The sequence below is a fragment of the Protopterus annectens genome, chromosome 9.part0 (genome assembly GCF_019279795.1).
Source record: "Protopterus annectens isolate FY-2018-M chromosome 9.part0, PAN1.0, whole genome shotgun sequence".
Taxonomy (NCBI): Eukaryota; Metazoa; Chordata; order Ceratodontiformes; family Protopteridae; genus Protopterus; species Protopterus annectens.
In genome coordinates this window covers 2,292,226-2,306,868 of record NC_056743.1, presented here as the reverse complement: position 1 = coordinate 2,306,868, position 14,643 = coordinate 2,292,226, and the positions used below count along the sequence as shown (strand labels likewise).

Sequence of the window (14,643 nt, the reverse complement as noted above, 5' to 3'; positions counted from 1 at the left end):
GCCACAGAGAGTGGACCTGCTGGTGCAGAACAGAGGCACAGTAATGTACCCCAACCTGCACACACACAAATTGACAGCTTGGATGATACCCTGATCCCACGGAAAGCCTCAACAAGAAGGTACTGAACATTATAAAAGTGGCCAGGAGACCTAGCACTAGGAGGTCATGCTCTGCTAAAAGGAAAAGATTTGTTCTTTGGTGCAGATGGAAGGGGCAAAACCCTATAATCACGCTCTGATCCCTTTCATGCTATCATACTTATGCTGGCTTTTTGGAAAAGGTCTCTCCTACCCCTGGATAAAAATATGCTATGTCTGCCTGTCTGCCTTTGCAACCTCCTGTCTTTTTACATCCCCTCATGAAACAGTTTCTGAGAGAGGTTGTCCACATTAGGCTTCCCAGCAAACTTTCTGTTCCTCCCTGGGACCTCAGTTTCATTCTGGCAAAGCTCGTCCTTCCTCCCTTTGAACAATTGGCTTCCGTTGATATAAAATTCCCAACTTAGAAGGCAGCCTTCCTACTAGTCATTACCTTAGGCAGAAGGGTGTCGGAGCTTCAGGTCCTTGTGTGTGTGTGTGGAACGTTTCATCATTTTCCACCCAGAGTGTCTCAGGACCAAGTCTTCCTTTATGCCTAAGGTGATGACAGAGGCTTCTTTAAACCAGACCATACACTTACCTACATTCTTTTTTAACCCTCAGAACAGTGGAGAAAAGATTCTTCATGCTTTGGACATGCATATGTAACCGCGTTACTACTTAGAACCAAAAATGTCAGGAAATCAGACTAACGTTTTGAGGCCTTTGCCAGTAGCTCTGAGGAGAGATCAGTTGCAAAACAGTTTTGAAATGGGTCTTCCACGGTATAATTTTGCTACAGCCATCATGGTAAGAAACCTCCTGATGCTGTGAGGATACATTCCACCAGAGCTACTGCTACCTCTACTGCCCCTGTTAAAGGGGTGGCCACCAAGGACATTTTGGAAGCAGCTGTTTGGTCCTCAGTGCATACCTTCACCAAACATTACCATCTTCCTATCTTTTCCAAGTCCAGAGCAGGACTTGCCACTGCCATTTTGATAGGGTATTCTTACCTCTCCTTAATCTTCCCATCCACCCTCCTTTTCAGTTTTGGGAATCATCCCACAAGTCAGAACTGCAACATTGAAACACAAAAAACATACTACACCTGTGTGCAGTTAGCATAAATGTAGATGTTCGAGTGTATTCACAGTTGCAGTATTCTTTGCCACTGTCCTTCCCCTCTGGCCTGTGGGATAGAGTAGAACATTCATCTTCTCAGGGTGGCTCACTTCTTCCTTCACACTTATGCTGGAATGCAGGGTCCCAGACTTCTGGCCTTAAGGACACACGGGGGGAGCGCTCCTACTTGTTGGAGCAAGAAAGTACTGAGGTCATGGAGTCAGCTGACTGCCTTTATACCCAAATATAGTGACATTTGATAGGGCATCTGCCAGCTTCAGGAGGAGGGGCAAAATAGTCTCTGCTAGTCAGGCTGGCCAAATGGTTCCATGGCAGGAAATCCCACAAGCCAGAACTGCAACAGTGAATATTTATGGTAAGTTTACACAACTGTACTTTCTTAAGCTGGAGTTAAACAAATCTGCAGGTTTATTACCAGTTATTTCACATATGCCATTGTTGAACCTCATAAAACTAAATGGTTCCACATCAAAATTCATATTGATCTGCATGGGTAGTTCCTCTTCAAACTAATGGAATTGTGTCCTTACCCCTCCCTAGCCAGTAAATCTTTACCTTGCATTAGTATTATAGGACCTAAAACTTGTGATTCCCTCCCATCTTCCCTGGGATTTGTAAATGAACGAGATATTTATACTTTTAATAGAGAAAGTTGCTCGTCTAACCACTCTGTGATCTCTTGAATTCTGTCTAGTCCCCCCATCTACTCTCCCCTTAGGATTCATACCATTTGGGACATGTGGCAGTGGTCTGATTCAACACATTTTTTGTACGTATGTATTTTTTATTTGCGTTTTTCCGTCTCTCACCTGTTGACTGCCTGCCCTCCTGGTTCTAAATGTGACCATTCAGTCCACTTCAGGCAAGGGTTGGTTGGAGGTCACCCAGGTAGTTATTAGGGATTTTACATAGCAGTAACTCTCCATGCGTGGGCCTCACAGTACCAGGCATGAGATGTGTGCAGACTTCCACAGGTATGCTTATTTCTGTTACACCACATAACTGTGCTGCTTGGTGGGTGTGTATGTCAGCCATTGCTGCTACTGTGTGCTGTGACACTTTTTTACCATTCTTGCAGTAGACTAAGCTGCATCTCTTCCCCCAGAATGATCGAGTTGCTAGTTGCTTTCACTGCCCCCCCCATGTGTAATTGTAGTGTTTGTAACTTGCTGTTTTGTTGTATATGTTGTGCAGTGAAACTTTAAAGGTTACATGCTTTATTCATTGCACCTGTGCTATGTCTGAAGCAGGTACCTGTTACCTTTGTCGTCTAATTATAACTCACTTTCTTGCATTTAAAGTGCTTTCATACTTTTAATGCTGTATTTTAGTTATGTTACCTATGTAAGAGCCGCTGTCCCATTCATTTTATAATAAGGTCTGCTAATACCAGAACCAGGGACCTAAATCCTTTCCAGAAGAAAGGTAAAAATGCAATGGAGAGAGAATTTCATCACACAGCTCCTTCCTCACCTGAGGAGCTTGACCGCCTCTGCAGCTCAAGCGGTGCAATGCTCCATCATCCTTTAGGTGAAACCTTGGTGATTAGATAGGCATCCACAAATTTACCCAGCCTAGCCCTTTTAGAGAAAGGGAGTGCAGCCTGAGGATGGGTACTGGCATGACATATGTGGGCACAAGACTGAATTCCCTTAATGCTATAGTACTCTGAGGTCTGGGACAGAGAGAGAGTGCTTTCTTGGACACTGGTTACCATTAGAACATTAGACAAGCATGGATATGTGATGATGGTTCTGCGCTTTATATTACTTGGAAAATGCACTGGAGATGTGAGGAACATGTTTTTTGTTGTTTTCTGTTTTGTTTATGCTGTAATTGTACGATTTGCTGTTTTGCACAATATGTAATTATTTTAACAGAAAATGTTTATGCAGTCTGTATCAGATCTTATTCTTGATCCTTAGGTGTTGCCGTACCACGCTGAGCATTTATCTTCCTGTGGACATGTTTTCATTATGTGCTCTGTGATTTGAGTGACGATTTCAATTGAATTGTATTGCATTTTTGTTTTATTTTTTTGTAACAGCGGTTATCAGACTGTTCTTTGAATCAAGACAAAGACCATGCTAAAATAACAGAGCTGCAGGAGGTAATAGATAAACAAGTTAAAGAACTAAACCAGTTGAAAGAACGTATCACTACTCTTTCCAGCCGAGTATCAGAACTCGAAGAAGACCTTGATACTGCTCGTAAAGATCTAATCAAGTCAGAAGAAACAAATACCAAATTGCAAAGAGATGTGCGGGAGGTAAGCAAAGTTTTTATTTTTTAAATGCATGTAACTGAACACGTTTGTTAGTTGATGGAGTCGGTGGTCTTCTGCTTCCTTTTCAGACATAACCAGGGTGTACTGCAGTTCCGTGGAATAACAAGTCCTGTACGTATACTATGTTGGCAGTTTCAAGTTGCAGTCTGTATTAGACGTATATGCGATTACATTGTAATATGTACAAACATTACAACACATCCTTCTGCACTGTAATTCCTGTCAGTAGTACACTGAATCTGTGTAAGTTGGGTTTTTCAGAGTATTTAGTCAGCTGTGTGCTGTGACTAGAATGTAAATAATTGAGTATGTTAAAATATACTATATATTTGTAATATGTTCGTGGTTTTTGTTATACATATTGTTCTTTGATTCCTAAAGCCATGGAATTGCCAGCCGTTTGTGTATCAACAGGTAAAGGTTTGTATATACATGCGTTTTGGAGGATAGCCAAGCAGAGACTAATGACCCTACCTAGAACCATGACTAAGGTACCGTGGACTAACTTGGATAATGACCCTACCTAGAACCATGGCTAGGTACTGTGGACTGAACTAGGATAATGACCCTACCTAGAACCATGGCTCAGGTACTGTGGACTGAACTAGGATAATGACCCTACCTAGAACCATGGCTCAGGTACTGTGGACTGAACTAGGATAATGACCCTACCTAGAACCATGACTAAGGTACCGTGGACTGAACTTGGATAATGACCCTACCTAGAACCATGGCTAGGTACTGTGGACTGAACTAGGATATTGACCCTACCTAGAACCATGGCTCAGGTACTGTGGACTGAACTAGGATAATGACCCTACCTAGAACCATGGCTAGGTACTGTGGACTGAACTAGGATAATGACCCTACCTAGAACCATGGCTCAGGTACTGTGGACTGAACTAGGATAATGACCCTACCTAGAACTGTGGCTCAGGTACTGTGTACTGAACTAGGATAATGACCCTACCTAGAACCTTGGCACAGGTACTGTGGACTGAACTAGGATAATGACCCTACCTAGAACCATGGCTCCGGTACTGTGTACTGAACTAGGCTAATAACCCTACCTAGAACCATGGCTAAGGTACTGTGGACTGAACTAGGATTGATAGGAAGCCATTGTGTAGTGTTTACCTGTGGCTTTTACTGGTCTACAACTGTGGACTGAACTAGGATTGATAGGAAGCCATTGTGTAGTGTTTACCTGTGGCTCCTACCTAGAACCATGGGTAGTAAGGTACTGTGGACTGAACTAGGACTGATAAGAAGCCTTAAACTTTACTGTGTGATTAAACATCCAGAAGTGTTGTAGGGCCAAACTATTATTAGTGAAGGTCTAGAGAGACATGCTCTTCTATAATTCATGTTAACCCAGTTTAGTCAAGAAATAAAAGAATAAGCTGGTAGCCTTAAACTTTACTGTGTGATTAAACATCCAGAAGTGTTGTAGGGCCAAACTATTATTAGTGAAGGTCTAGAGAGACATGCTGTTCTATAATTCATGTTAACCCAGTTTAGTCAAGAAATAAAAGAATAAGCTGGTAGCCTTAAACTTTACTGTGTGATTAAACATCCAGAAGTGTTGTAGGGCTAAACTATTATTAGTGAAGGTCTAGAGAGACATGCTGTTCTATAATTCATGTTAACCCAGTTTAGTCAAGAAATAAACAAATAAGCTGGTAACCTTAAACTTTACTGTGTGATTAAACATCCAGAAGTGTTGTAGGGCCAAACCATTATTAGTGAAGGTCTAGAGAGACATGCTGTTCTATAATTCATGTTAACCCAGTTTAGTCAAGAAATAAAAGAATAAGCTGGTAACCTTAAACTTTACTGTGTGATTTAAACATCCAGAAGTGTTGTAGGCCCAAACCATTATTAGTGGAGGTCTAGAGAGACATGCTGTTCTATAATTCATGTTAACCCAGTTTAGTTCAGAATAAGTTGGTAGCCTTAAACTTTACTGTGTGATTAAACATCCACAAGTGTTGTAAGTGTATATTTAATTAAAATGCTTGTCAACATAATTCAGTGAAGTAGTTTGGATACATGCCGCATATGTTTTACATGGTCATCTTAATATAACAGAGTGCATTAGATATTTACTTGAGACAGATAAGTAGCTTCTCATCTGGATTTGACCATGGAGTGGGAAAAGCTGGCATTCATCTTAAGGATCACTGCTAACTCATCTGTGTTAATATGCAAGACATGTACTGCAGGCAAACCTTGGGCTATGCAGGAAAGAAAAAAAGGTGGTGGAGTCCGTCTTCATCCGAAAAGTGAGTTGCATCAAAGCTGGTTAAGCAGCTTGATGCCACAGAGATTCTTAATGTCCAACTCACCATCAGAAAAGTTCCTTATCATACTGTATCCAGCATGCAGAATGCCCTCTGTGAACCAGGAATGCCTTAGAATCTAATATGAACTGGAGTCTATCGACATTAAACCCAGTGTTATCTTCCTGGGTGACTTCAGTTACACAGCTATAGACTGGGAAACACACATAACACCACTAGTGTGCAACCTGAGAGATTCCTGGACTTGCATACTGATGATCTGAACCAACTACTCGAAGTACCCACTAGGTGAAAGAACATCCTTCATGTTGTTCTCGCAAATATGGGGAAGTTATGCTCAATCCTTGTGTAACATTCTCATACCTCAGGTCTGACTGCAAAGACGTCTTCTTCAAAATAAAAATAAAACCAGAGATCTTCTCTGTCTCTGGAACTTTTAGAAATTTCTCCAAGGCAGATTTCTTGTAAGTGATACCATGCCAAGTTTCATATCCCCCCAAACCTTGAATACTACTGCTTATGCAGAGCCATGCACTGACAACTTATATCAGCATGTAAACAGCATAGAAGCAGCTGTAGCCAGTAGAAAGAAGCACCGGGAGAACCCTAAAAACAAATCTCCCTGGTGGAACCACAATATTCATAAGCTATTTTAACAAAAGGAAGAAAATGTGACCAAAAATAACGGGTATAACACACCGCAGGGTAGAAATTCCATCATTAAAAATAAATAAGCTGCCCAGGAGTCTAATTAAAACCACCAAGGCCAAAGTTGAGGCAAAACAGTCACCCAGGCGAAGGACATATGCAAGGCTGCCTTCAGTTATGTCCAATTTCTCATAAGCAGTACGCAGCACTGTGCTGAGCTGATTGTGGATGACACCACCTGTACTGAAGCTGAAGATGCAACAAACCTTCTGGCCATTAAATTCAACTCTTACTTCACCGGTCCCACCTCCAAATATTTCACAAAAAATATCAGAAACCAATACAGCCCCAGATGTTCATCGTGTTTCACTGTTGTAGTCATTACTCTTGGGTTATCCTGCTTGCAGGCTACCCGCAGTCAGCCTGAATTCCAAAGTCCTGGTCAGGCGTCGACTGCTGTCGCCTCTTCCCTGACGTCAGTGTGCCAGGGGTATAAAAGATGCAGCCGACGCCATTTTCTTCAGTCTTTCTTGCCGTGCGGTGCCCGAAGCAAAAGCAGTTCGCAAGTGCCAGTCGGCCGACTCCTGAGATTTTCAAATCCAAATTTCAGAACCGAAGTCTTCATTAAAGCTAAGTACCCCATTGGGGAAACTTTTTTCTTGCTCCAGACCGATGTCAGAAAAAGTTAACAGTTGCATTTCTTGTGGGAAGCAAATACCTCATAAGGATTTTCACTCTTACTGTATTCCTTTCGTAGGCCCTGACCATGACATTGCTAGCTGTCGGTTTTGTGCTAGATTTAATTAACGCACTATTAAACGTCGGTTCGATTTTGAATTTCATTACTTTGGCCGCAGGTTTAATTATATAATGCCGTCGGAACAGCCGACGACCGGAGTTTACAAAAAATGCAAGGACAAGGAAAAGGATAGGCATTCGAGGTCCAAAACCGATGACAAGGCCTCTGTTAGGCCAGTCGCTGGTTCGCCAGTTCTCAGTGAGGCACTTTCACAGCCCCTGGCACCCGCTACCTCAGAGCCAATGCTGGGCAAAAATGCTTGGCTCGTAACTTTGGACCTAAGAGGCATGCCTGCATGTCCCAATCAGACAATCTTGCAGAAGATACCTCAGATTCATAGCTGGCTCAATGCACTACCAATTCTCTGCACTGCCCTTTGGCTTATCTACTGCGCCCAGGGTTTTCACAAAATGCCTGGCACCAGTAATTGCATTTTGCAAATAGGAATTCAAATATATCCCTACTTGGACAACTGCCTTAGTCAAGCAGAGAACAAAGACATTCTTCTAAAGCATCTGGCATTTGTAAAAAGATTACTAATTTGCCTAGGGTACACAGTAAACGAAAAGAAATCAAAACTAGTACCCTCTCAAGAGATAATATTCCTGGGTGCAAGCTTAAATACAACTGCCCAGATGGCTTATCTCACGCCAGACAAACAAAGACAACTGACTTCTTACTTCAAAAAGTTGGCAACAAAGACCCAGTTATCTGCAAGGAAAATCCTGCAGGCCTTGGGTTTCATGGCATCCTGCATTCTACTAATTCCATATGCCAGACTGCATATGAGGAAACTACAATGGTATCTAAAAAGTGTTTGGACTCAGTATTGCCACAACCTGGAGACAGTAATTACCCTCATTCCCTGCCTGCAACAGGAGTTTCGATGGTGGGCAGAGGCCTGTCACCACAACAAGGGTCTGCCATTCACTTTACCCACAGCCAGACAGACACTGACCACGGATGCATCAGATTATGCCTGGGGGGCCCATATGGCAGGAAAATGTATTCAGGGCACATGGCCTGCAAGCCAAATGCATCTTCACATCAATCAAAAAGAGATGCTAGCTGTTCAGAATGCCCTGACAGCTTTCAAGGATCTACTTCATCCAGGACAGCTACTGATAAAGACGGACAATACTACGGTCATGTGGTACATAAACAAGTACGGAGGCACACATTTCCTACCCCCTCTGCAGACAAGCAATGACCTTATGGGACACAGCATTGACTTATCAAGTTCACCTGCAAGCACAATTCCTGCCAGGAAAAACAAATACTCTGGCAGATGAACTAAGCAGAAACCTCATGGATCCCCATGAGTGGAAACTGGATCCACAAGTCTTCAGCATGATAATAAGGAAATGGGGATGCCCAGACATAGATCTATTTGCCTCCCCTCACAACTGCCAGTTACAGAGATTTTGCACAAGGATTTATCAGAAACAAGCATGTAAAGTGGACACCCTATCCTTCAGCTGGAAAAAGCTAACATTATATACCTTTCTTCCACTGCCTCTCCTTCCCAGGGTACTCCTAAAGGTCAGACAAAAGAAGCCAAAAATGATACTGATTGCACCAGACTGGCCACGCCAGCATTGGTACCCAGTCCTAAAGAGCTTGTCTCAAGGTCCAGCATGGATATTGCCACAAACTTCTCACTCTCTGACCCAACAAAACAATCAGATCCTGCACAGACAACTCAGAACCCTAAATCTGGCAGCATGGCGGATAATGTAGCCTTTCAGAACACTCCACTTTCAAAAGCTGTTATGGATGTTATTTTGGAAGCCAGGAGGCACAGTACCAGAAAATCTTATGCAGAAAAATGGAAGAGATTCTGTTCTTGGAACCAAGAACAAGGCATGGACACGTATGTACCAAATATCCCTCAGATTTTACAATACCTAACTGAGATGCTGGACAAAGGCCTTTCCTTTTCATCAATTAAGATTCATGCCTCTGCCATTTCAGCCCATTACAATACGGAACCACCTATCTTTTCTCATCCTTTAACAAGGCAGTACCTCAGGGGCCAAAAACACCAGGCCTCCAAGGAGAGCACCAATTCCAGCATGGGACCTCAATTATATCTTGGAAAAACTCACACTACCTCCTTTTGAGCCAGCCTCAACAGCTGATATAAAATACTTATCCTGGAAAACAGCTCTACTCTTAGCAATAACCTCTGCAAGACGAGTCTCGGAGTTACAAGCACTCATGGCTGTGGAACCTTTTATCATTTTTCATCCAGACAGGGTTTCCCTGAGGACAAACCCAACATTTATGCCTAAGGTGGTGTCTAGTGTGGCCCTCAACCAAACCATTCACTTGCCTACCTTTTATCCAAACCCACTTAACAAAGGTGAGAAAATTCTGCATTCTTTGGACATACACAGGCAGCTACGCTTCTACTTGGACAGAACTAAAGCTTTCAGAAAGACTGAGCAACTTTTAGTGTCATATGCTGCAGGATCATAAGGAAAGGCTATCTCAAAACAGACTATTTCTAAATGGATAGGCCATTGCATCCGTTTCTGCTATGCTCAGCATGGCAAATCAGTGCCTAAGGACATTAGGCCTTATTCTACCAGAGCAGCAGCCACTTCAGCAGCCTTCCTCAGAGGAGTACCAACCAAAGACATCTTAGAGGCTGCAACTTGGAGTTCAGTGCACACTTTTACAAAGCACTACCACTTAGCTCTTTACTCTAAATCCAGTTCTGGAGGGCCTCATAGCCTGTCCTAATCCTATTTAGCTCAGCCACCCATCCTCAGCTTTGGGCTTCAACCCAAGAGTAATGACTGCAACAGTGAAACACGAAGAACATAGTACAGTTGTGTACCTACCATAAATGTAGATGTTCGAGTGTATTCACTGTTGCAGTCCAGGTTACCCTCCCACCGTCCCCCTTTCTTTTGCTGGTGTTTATCTGTCCTTCTCTATTCTATACAACCTATGCGGTTTATTTGCTTGTAGATGAAGGAAATGTTTCTTTACTGCATGTATGTTTATTGGCATAATATATTTAACCTACCCTTTTGGGGGCACCTGACATCTGGGGCAAGAAAAACTGAAGAAAATGGCGTCTGCTGCATCTTTTATACTCCTGGTGCACTGACGTCAGGGAAGAGGTGACAGCAACCGACGCCGGACCAGGACTTTGGAATTCAGGCCGACTGCGGGTAGCCTGCCAGCAGGATAACCCAAGAGTAATGACTGCAACAGTGAATACACTCGAACATCTACATTTATGGTAGGTACACAACTGTACTTTCTGGAATCTCTTTTTTAAAAGCCAAAAATACAGTATACCTGGATAGCATAAAGCACAACTCATCCATTATGACCCTAAAGGCTCTATCCAACCTCAGCCTACAAGTGGACTTTATACCAAGTGAATAGAGGATGACAACAGTCATGCTCCCTGCACAAGGGAAGGGCCTTCCACTGACCAAGCTAACTACTGACCCATAAGTCTGACCAGCCTTGTATGTAAAGCTATGGAAAGACATCGGATTAATCAATAAGGACACAGGAAGCCTTCAAACACTGGACCCATTGCTGTTTGGGTTCTTCAAAGGCAGATGTTCTTCATGTTTCATTGTTGCAGTCATCACCTGTGGGTTATCCCTGCTGTGGTAGCCCTCGGCCAGCCCAAATACCAGAGTCAGTGTTTTTCTGCATCGGCTGCTGTCGCTTGCTGACTGATGTCAGGTTGTCAGTGCTATAAATCAAACAGCTGACTCCATTATACCAGTCTTTCTTGCTGTGGAGCCCATAGCAGAAGCAGTTTGCAAGTGTGCAGGTCGGTTGCTGCCAGAGTTTGAATTACAGCTGAAACCATCTAAAGCTAGGTACCCTGTTGGGGATCCATTTTTCTTCCACTAACTGATGCCTGAAAAGTTAACAGTTCTCTCGCCTGTGGAAAGCAAGTCCCACACTAAGACTTCCATTCATACTGCATCACTGGTTTAGGCCCAGGCCACAACGTCCCCTGTTGCCAGTTTTGTGCCCTCTTAAATGCGAGAATCATTCATCGTAGAGCTCTTACTGTAGACAGGTATTTTATCTCTCATCTTCGCATTCCGAAATGGCGTCCGTCAGCCAACAATCTGTAGACTTTCCGAAAAAACGTAAAGATAAAGATAGAGACAGACCACACAAAGTATAAGCCTTCAGACACCTCCACCGCTAAACAGGTCTTCAATTCTCCGGAATTCAGTGAGGCACCTTCACAGCCCCTGATGCTCAATCTGATACCTTTGCAGGCCTGTACTGAGACCCGTTTGGAGTCCGGTATGCTGCAGAAATCTTCTTCATCTTCTGAGCCTTTGGTTGTCTCTGCCTTGGTTGGGTCTGGAGCTGCGACACAGGCAACAGCTTCCGAGGAGGTTTTTCGCACTACTGAATCTAGACAAAAAACAATGTCTTTTCATCTGACTACTGTTTCTTTCAGACCAATGGATACTCTTAGGCCTAGAAGTAAGGCCACTCCTAGGAAGTCCATCTCTAGCCATCATCTTTCTCTTGCACTACCAACCCAAGCTCAAATGCTTAAAATGACGGAGGAACTTATCTCCCTTATCAGGGAGTAGTCAGGCCACAACTTCTAAAAGGAAGAGACCCCTTTCTTCAAATACTGATAGAACAGGATTCTGAGGAGTTGGATTGTTCAGATTTTGAAGAGGAACAGCAACCTCTCACTGCTTATGAGGATACAGATGCAGAGGAATCCATTCCTTCTGCCTCCCCTCCAGAAGATCTTTCCTTTGGGGAAACCCTTCACACCCTCAGGGAACATTTCCACTGGGAATCCCAGGACTTTCCTCAGTCTAAGAAAAGACTAAGAGAGTTTCTAGACCTGCCCCAGAACAGACACTTGGCCATTCCTCCTATCTTAGAGGTGGTTGATGAGGTCTTCCAGGAATCCAGCTTAGCTCCTGATGCCCTCCCTCCTGCTCCCAGAAAACCTGACGGGTATTACAGAGTACCGGATTCTCACAAATACCTGTACAGAAATCCTGCTGCAGACCCAGAGGTAATTGCACAGCGACCAAAAGGAGCTACGGCTAGTTATGCAAAGAATCCTATTTCTTCTGACAAGGATTCCAAAGCTCTGAACAGATGGGGTAAAAAAGTATCCAGTTAGCTATCAGAGCACTCAGCTGTCAGTTCCACATGTAAAAATATCAACAACATACTTTGGAACTATTAAAGCAAAAGGTTTCAACCTTTCCTAACTGTGCCAATTCAAAAGAGTTAGATTTACTGCACTCTACTTGTCAAGTGGCAAAACACTCATTACAATGTGGATATGACACCCTAGAAGCCTCAAGCAGGGCAGCAGTGTCAGGATCTGTCCTTAGGAGATATGCATGGTTGAAGGAACAACCTCTCCCTGATTATGTCAAATCTAAATTAATTGATGCACCCTTGGATAATGACCACTTGTTTGGAGTCAAAGCAGAACAGGTGCTTAAGAAGATGGAAGACCAAGCAAAATCTATGCAAACAGTTAAAGATTTCTTTCAGGTACAACCTCCTAGATTCAGCAGGAATTTTCCCTCAAAACACCTGTCCTTTCCTGCACTTAACAGATGGGCAAGTAAGCCCCGCAGGGACAGATCACCTAGGCCCCTATCCCAGGGACAGCAGAGAACCAAACAGTGGACCACTCCCGCTCCAAAGGCAGGGAGTTCTAAGCCATCCCTCTATGGCAAAAGCTCTCAATGACTCCCTCTCCCCCCTCTGCCTTCTTTTCACTCACCAAAAGCTAGGCAGAAGGCTCTCCTCTGCAAAGAAAACTGGCTTTCAATAACAAAGGACCATTGGGTCTTAAAGATCATTTTTCAGGGATACAAATTCTCCTTCAATGATCTCCCAATTCCAAGAGGGTACCCAGACTTACCTCCAAATCAGCGGGCAGAGGCATTGAAACAAGTCCAAACTCTTGTATCCCAAGGGGCAGTAGAACCTGTCCCCTCAGTTCAAACAGGCAAAGGATTTTATTCCAGACTATTCCTCCTTCCCAGAAAAGAGGGCACTTGCCAACCCATCCTGGATCTATCCATTCTGAACACCTCTCTGGTGGTCCCCAAATTCAAAATGCTAACTTTGCGGCAGCTGCTGTCTATGCTGACAAAAAATGCCTGGTTAGTAACCCTAGACCTAAAAGATGCCTACCTCCACATCCCCATAAGGGAATCCTCCAGAAAATTCCAGCGCTTCAGAGCAGGTTCACAACACTTTGAGTTCTCTGTGTTACCCTTTGGCTTATCTGCTTCTCCCAGGGTATTCACCAAATGCTTAGCCCTGGCCATAGCCTTTTGCAGACAGAAAAATATCCAGATTTACCATTATCTGGATGACGGCCTCATTCAGGCAGTATGCAAAGAAAAGCTACTCAAGGGCCTCCTCTTTGTCAAAACCCTCCTAACCACATTAAGGTACACCATGAACGTGAAGAAATAAAGCAAACACCCTCCAGGAAGATCATTTCCTTGGGAGCACTGGTGGACACAGCATCCCAAATGGCCTTCCTATCCCCAGAAAAGCAGAGCTTCCTGCCTCTCTAGTTTATGCAATTTTACCCTCCCTCTGTGCAGGCTAGCCATGAATCTCTGGCTGACAGCCTCTTCCCATGGGATTACACCTAATAGCCCAATACCTACCAGGGATCAACAACACCCTGGCAAACCATTTAATCCGAAACGTACTGGACCCCCACGAATGGCAGCTCCAGAGGAAAATCTTTTTACAAATCACTCAGGAGTGGGGGACTCCGGAGGTGGACCTAGCGTGGAAGTTGGATGCCCTGACCTTCCCCTGGAATACCCCCCTTTGTGTATGCATCCCTCCCCCTGCCTCTTATTCCCAAGGTACTGATTAAAATAAGGGAGGAGAGACCAAGGGCCATCCTCATTGCTCCAGATTGGCCCAGACAGCATTGGTATCCCTTACTGCACAGCCTGACATTACAGTCTCCCAGGCAGCTTCCCCTGATCTCAGACCTCTTAAGTCAGGTGAGGGGTAAATGCTTTATCCAGACTTGCAGTCTCTCAAATTATCAGCATGGCTAATACTCTAAAGGCAAACAAAGAGCCTCTGTTAAGCAAACAGGTCCTAGACATTATCACAGAGGCCAAACGACCCAGCACCAGAAAATCTTACGCAGGAAAATGGAAAGGATTCTTCTCCTGGAGCCAGTCCAGAGGGGGCAATACCTTGCAACCTTCCATCCCTCTTATCCTGGACTACCTAGCGGAGCTACTTAATAGTGGCCTCTCCTTCTCTTCTATTGAAATCCACACCTCAGCCATTTCAGCTCATTTTGATACAGAGCAGCCCCTGTTCTCCCATCCTTTGATTAAACAATTCCT

The 14,643-nt window shown here is 43.8% G+C and overlaps 1 protein-coding gene across 1 annotated transcript in view; it reads left to right on the top strand.

Moving 5' to 3' along the window:
* PPFIA1 (PTPRF interacting protein alpha 1) overlaps positions 1 to 14,643 on the top strand; it is a 2,891,353-nt gene that overhangs the window by 829,053 nt on the left and 2,047,657 nt on the right. The window contains exon 7 of the mRNA XM_044082514.1: positions 3,272 to 3,493. Within this exon, the coding sequence (XP_043938449.1) occupies positions 3,272 to 3,493 (222 nt within the window). The remainder of the gene's footprint in view (positions 1 to 3,271; positions 3,494 to 14,643) is intronic.